At 54.1% G+C, this 4958-nt stretch overlaps 1 protein-coding gene across 1 annotated transcript in view; it reads right to left on the bottom strand.

Annotated features, from left to right (window-relative positions):
* Positions 1-4958, bottom strand: part of HOMER3 (homer scaffold protein 3) — a 17443-nt gene that overhangs the window by 1657 nt on the left and 10828 nt on the right. The window contains exons 6-9 of the mRNA XM_006147158.3: positions 2752-2873; positions 1342-1521; positions 670-796; positions 493-579 (exon numbers count right to left, since the gene is read on the bottom strand). Coding sequence (XP_006147220.1) covers positions 493-579; positions 670-796; positions 1342-1521; positions 2752-2873 — 516 coding nt within the window. The remainder of the gene's footprint in view (positions 1-492; positions 580-669; positions 797-1341; positions 1522-2751; positions 2874-4958) is intronic.

Below are 4958 nucleotides of genomic sequence, written 5' to 3'. Positions count from 1 at the left end.
CCGTCCCCGCCCCGGCGGCTTAAAACTGATGCCGGGCGTGTGTGCGTGCATGCCCAAGATCCCGAGAGGAGAACGGAGGAGAAGGGATTGCGGTGTGACCATTCCCCCTGGGGGGTGATTTCTCACTTTCTGTCTCTCTGTCTCTCTTTGTCTTTCTGGCAAGCGCACGCGCCCTATAGCAAAAACCTCTCAAAAAAAAAAAACAACCAAGAATAAAGTTAAATAAGTCATTCTTAAAAAAAAAAAATTACACTTAATAACCATCATGTATGAAGCACCTACTGGGTGTCGTGCACCCCCGGGCCTGGTCCTCACAACCCTTCCTAACCTCAGGTAGACACGTTCCTGGCGTTACTGCTGAGTGCAGATGGTGAGGCTCAGGGAGGCAGGGAGCTGCCCTGAACCAGCCAGGGAGGCAGATCCCAAGCCTGTCCTACCACAGGGGTTGGCCGGCCCATCCTGGTCACCCCACCTCCTGGCACCCCCACACACCTGCACCTTCTGCTGGGTCTCCTCCCGCTCCACCGCATCCGGGACCTCCCGGGTCCCACTGGTCTGAGTCTTCAGTGTCTGGATCTCCTAGAGAGAAGTTTCCCAAAGGTCTGATCTTGGGGGAGTGGTTCTGGCTCCCCCCTGGAAGGAGGGGGAAGGTCGGGGGACCACATTCACCTGATCTTTAGTTTGTACCAACGCTTCCAGCTGCTCCAGTGACTGGCCGGGTCCCTCCTTCTCGCTGACCTGGGGCGGCTCCACCGTTGCCTGAGCTTCCAACTCCGCCACCTGCAGAGCCAGAAAGCTGAGCCCCGGAACCCCCAGATCTCCAGAGAATGTGCCTTCCACTCAGCCATGTTAGGTCTGAGTTCTGGTGGCAGATGGACTACTGCCTCAAGGCAGTGTGGGCTACTTAGGAGGGTACACGGTCCCCTGAGGTTCATATTTCAGACGCATCTTTTTTTTTTTGGTGGGGGGAGGTTTTTGCTACAGGGTGCTTGCAATTGCTAGGACAGAGAGAGACAGAGAGACAGAGAGCGAGAAGTCACCCCCCCCCCCCAGATGGCCACACCGCAATCCCTTCTCCTCCATTCTCCTCTTGGGATCTTGGCCACGCAAGCACACGCGCCCGGCGTGAGTTTAAGCCACCGGGTCCGGGACTCGAACCGCTGTCGACTCCATGGGAGTCCAGCGACAAAGCCATTACGCCATCTGCTGGTCGCTCAGACACATTGTACAGAGCAAGCAACAGAGGCCAAGTGACATGTGAGACACTCACAGGACCTGCGGAGACCGGGGTGTGCAAAGATGCAAGTCAAGGGTGCAGTGGGGAGTGGGGAAGGACTCAACCGCTGCCGCAGGCGCTCGGCCTTTTCGCCCTCTTTTTTTTTGGCTTCTGCCCGCTGGGCCTCCAGCTGCTGCCTCCACTGGGCGGCTGCGGCGTTGGCCTCTCGCAGGGCGCCCGCCAGCTTGTTGTTGCTGTCCTGCAGCGCGAAGAACTCGGCCTCCCACTGCACCTCGCCCACGGAGCTGCAGAGACCAGGGGTGAGCGAGGGGCGTGGCCAGGGGCGTGGCCAGAGGCGTGGTGGGTGGGGTAGGGCAGGGGGCGGAGTCATGCGATGCTCATCTAGGGGCGTGGCGGGGGAAGGGCTAGAGGCCGGGTGACACTGGTTATGGGTGGGATCCCGCTGAATTAGAGGCAGGGTCAGGAGCAGGGCCAGGGCCCTGGCATCATGGTCAGAGGTGAGTCTAGGGAATCTGGTGACTAGGCTAGGCGCATGGCCAAGCTCGGCTGGGGGCGTGGCTACCCTAGGCTAGAGGTGGGGGTCAGAACATGAGGGTGATGGGCGTGGCGACACTGGTTAAGGGGCGTGGTCAGGTGCAGGGCGGTGCTAGGCTAGGGGGCGGGGTCAGGTTATGATTGGTAGGGCGTGGCCAATGGAACGAGGGGCGTGGTCAAACACGGGGCAGGGTCACAGCACTTTGGAGCTAGAGATGGGGTGGCTTTGGAAAGCACAGGTCTTGTCTTGGGGACGGTCAAATCAGGTCCGTGGAGAGCCAGAAGCAGCTGGTGTGATGGTTAAGGGCATTGGACTCCCACATGGTTAACTGGGGTTCAAGTTCGATTCCTGGACTTGGCATATTTCCTCCCTTTCTCCTGTCTCTCTTTCTCTCTGACCCTCTCGGGTCAAATTTAAATAAATAAATAAAGCTAAAAGAAATAACATGAAATAATAAATAAGTAAATAAAGCTAAATAAAATAATTAAAAAAAAAAAAAAAAAAAAGCAGGCACATGGGCTTGGCCACTGGTCAACTAGCAGGTTTAGTCCTGGACTCGGCAGCTTGCTTTCTCACTTTTCCTCCCTCTCTCCTCTCTCAATCTCTGTCCCTCTCTGGTCAAATATAAATAAATAAATAAATAAATATTTTAAAAAATCAGGCATGTGGTATCAGCCGAGACTCACCTGACCGCAGTCAGAACAGGGTGGGAGATTGGGAAGCCTCCCCCAGTTTTATTACCAGCCCAGGTAGCTGTGGAAGGGGCGGGGCTAGCCCCAAGGCGTGGCCGGGTTGGGGCGGGGTCAGCCCCGGGAGGCGTGGCCCACCGCGGAGCCTGGTCCAGGGGCAGGATCTGAACCCACAGTCAAGTCCGCTGCCTGTGTCCTCCCGCCGGCTTCTGGGACCCTCCTCCCTGCCTGGTCTCATCCATGCTAGGCCCCTTCAAGTCCTACCCCACGTCCCCCCAAATGCCCCGTACCCCTCAGACAGCATCTTCTTGAGCCGCTCCCGCTCTGTGGGGCCGGGGGCGTCTGCGCTCTGACTTCGGAACAGTTTCTCCTCTCCCGGGCCGTTAGCACTGACCAGGGGACTGGGGGGTACCTACGACAGGGGGTGGCGAAGGCTTCAGTCAAGGACAGGTTAGAAGATCAAAGTTAGGGTCAAGGCTCATGTCACCACAGTGGTGACTGAGGGGATCTGAACTGACACAGAAACCCCCAGCTGGGCTTTTTTTTGAGAGGTTTTAGCCATAGGGTGCACCAGAAAGAGAGAGACAAAGAGACAGAGAGACAGAAAGCGAGAAATCATGCCCCAGGGGGTATGGCCACACCGCAATCCCTTCTCCTTCATTCTCCTCTCAGGATCTTGGGCACGCACGCACACGCGCCGGTGTGAGTCTAAGCCACCGGGTTCGGGACTCGAACTGCAGTCGACTACATGGGAGTCCAGCAACATAGCCATTACGCCAACTGCTGGTCCCCCCAACTGGTTTTTTCCAGCACCAGGAACTAACTGTATCATCCTCCCTTCCTCACATACCCTCTATGGCTCCCCATGACTGCTGGACTGAGGGGTTTTTTTTTTGGGTTTTTTTGAGAGGTTTTCACTGTAGGGCAATAGGGTGCGTGTGCTCGCTAGAGAGATACAGAGAGACAGAAAATGAGAAATCAACCCCCAAGGGGGATGGCCACGCCGCAGTCCCTTCTCCTCCATTCTCCTCTCGGGATCTTGGGCATGCACGCACACGCGCCCGGTGTGAGTTTAAGCCACCGGGTCCGGGACGCGAACTGTGATCGACTAACATGGGAGTCCAGCGACATAGCCATTACGCTAACTCCTGGTCCCTGGACTGAGTTTTGAGGTCCCACATTTCCTGTCTGGGCTTTAGCCACCATCCCCAGGTGCAAACTTGATACAGATTCGTCTAAACCTACAGGCATCTGAGATCTGCTCGGGAGGGTGAATTTCAACATTCCAGTCTAGATTCCCACAAGGGCCCTCCCCAGGCTGAATTCCTGCTCGGAGGGCCACCTCACTGCCTCCGGGCAGACGCCAACCTGCACTTCCATCTCTGTAACCCTTATGTCCACCCTGGGCCTCCCACACAGTAGGTGCTCATTCAATGATGTGGAACAGGGGGTTAAGGGCTCTGGACAGTCCCACATGGCTGACAACGGTTCGAGTCCTGGACCAACCTGGCGGCTTGCTTTCTCACTTTCTCTCTCTCTCTTTCTCTCACCCACTCTGTCCCTCTCTGGTCCAATGAAAATAAAGAAACAAATAAAATAAAATCATTATTGGAAAAAAAAAAAAGGACCAGTGGTTAGCGTAATGGCTATGTTGCTGGACTCCCATGTAGTCGACCGCAGTTCGAGTCCCGGACCCGGTGGCTTAAACTCACGCCGGGCGCATGTGTGTGCGTGCCCAAGATCCCGAGAGGAGAATGGAGAAGGGATTGCAGCGTGGACATCCCCCCTGGGGGGTGATTTCTCACTTTCTGTCTCTCTGTCTCTCTCTGTCTGTCTGGCAAGGGCACGTGCCCTATTGCAAAAACGACTCCAAAATAAATTGGGGGAGAGGCTGGCAAGAGGTGTGGTGGTTAAAGACGCTGGACTCCCACATGGTGGACTACGGTTCAAGTCCTGGACCTGCCAGCCCTGCTCTCATTCCTTTCTCCCCCACTCTGACCCTCTCTGGTCAAATTAAAAAATAAATAAAATAAAATAAATAAAGTTAAATAAAATAATTCTTAAAAAAAAAAGGGGGTTTGCCTTAGAAGGTGTGTATTTGTTGGAGGCAGTTAGACACAGGGAGAGGGGAAGGGAGAAATCACCCACAGGGGAACGGCCACGCCGCAATCCCTCCTCCTCCATTCTCCTCTCGGGATCTTGGGCACATATGCACACATGCTCAGTGTGAGTTGTTTTTTGTGTTTTTTTTTAAAGAATTATTTTGGGACCGGCAGGTGGTATGGTGGTTAAGGCACTGGACTCTCCCACATGGCTAACCACAGTTCGAATCCAGGACCTGGTGGCTTGCTTTCTCACTTTCCTTCTCTCTGTGTGTCTGTCTTTCTCTGGTCAAAGTAAAATAAATGAATGAATAAATAAATAAATAATTCCTTAAAAAAAAAAACAAAAATAATTATTTTATTTAACTTTATTTATTATTATTACTTTTTAAAAT

Source organism: Tupaia chinensis, unplaced genomic scaffold, assembly GCF_000334495.1.
Source record: "Tupaia chinensis unplaced genomic scaffold, TupChi_1.0 Scaffold000201_1, whole genome shotgun sequence".
NCBI lineage: Eukaryota > Metazoa > Chordata > Mammalia > Scandentia > Tupaiidae > Tupaia > Tupaia belangeri.
This window is presented reverse-complemented; position numbering and strand designations above follow the sequence as displayed.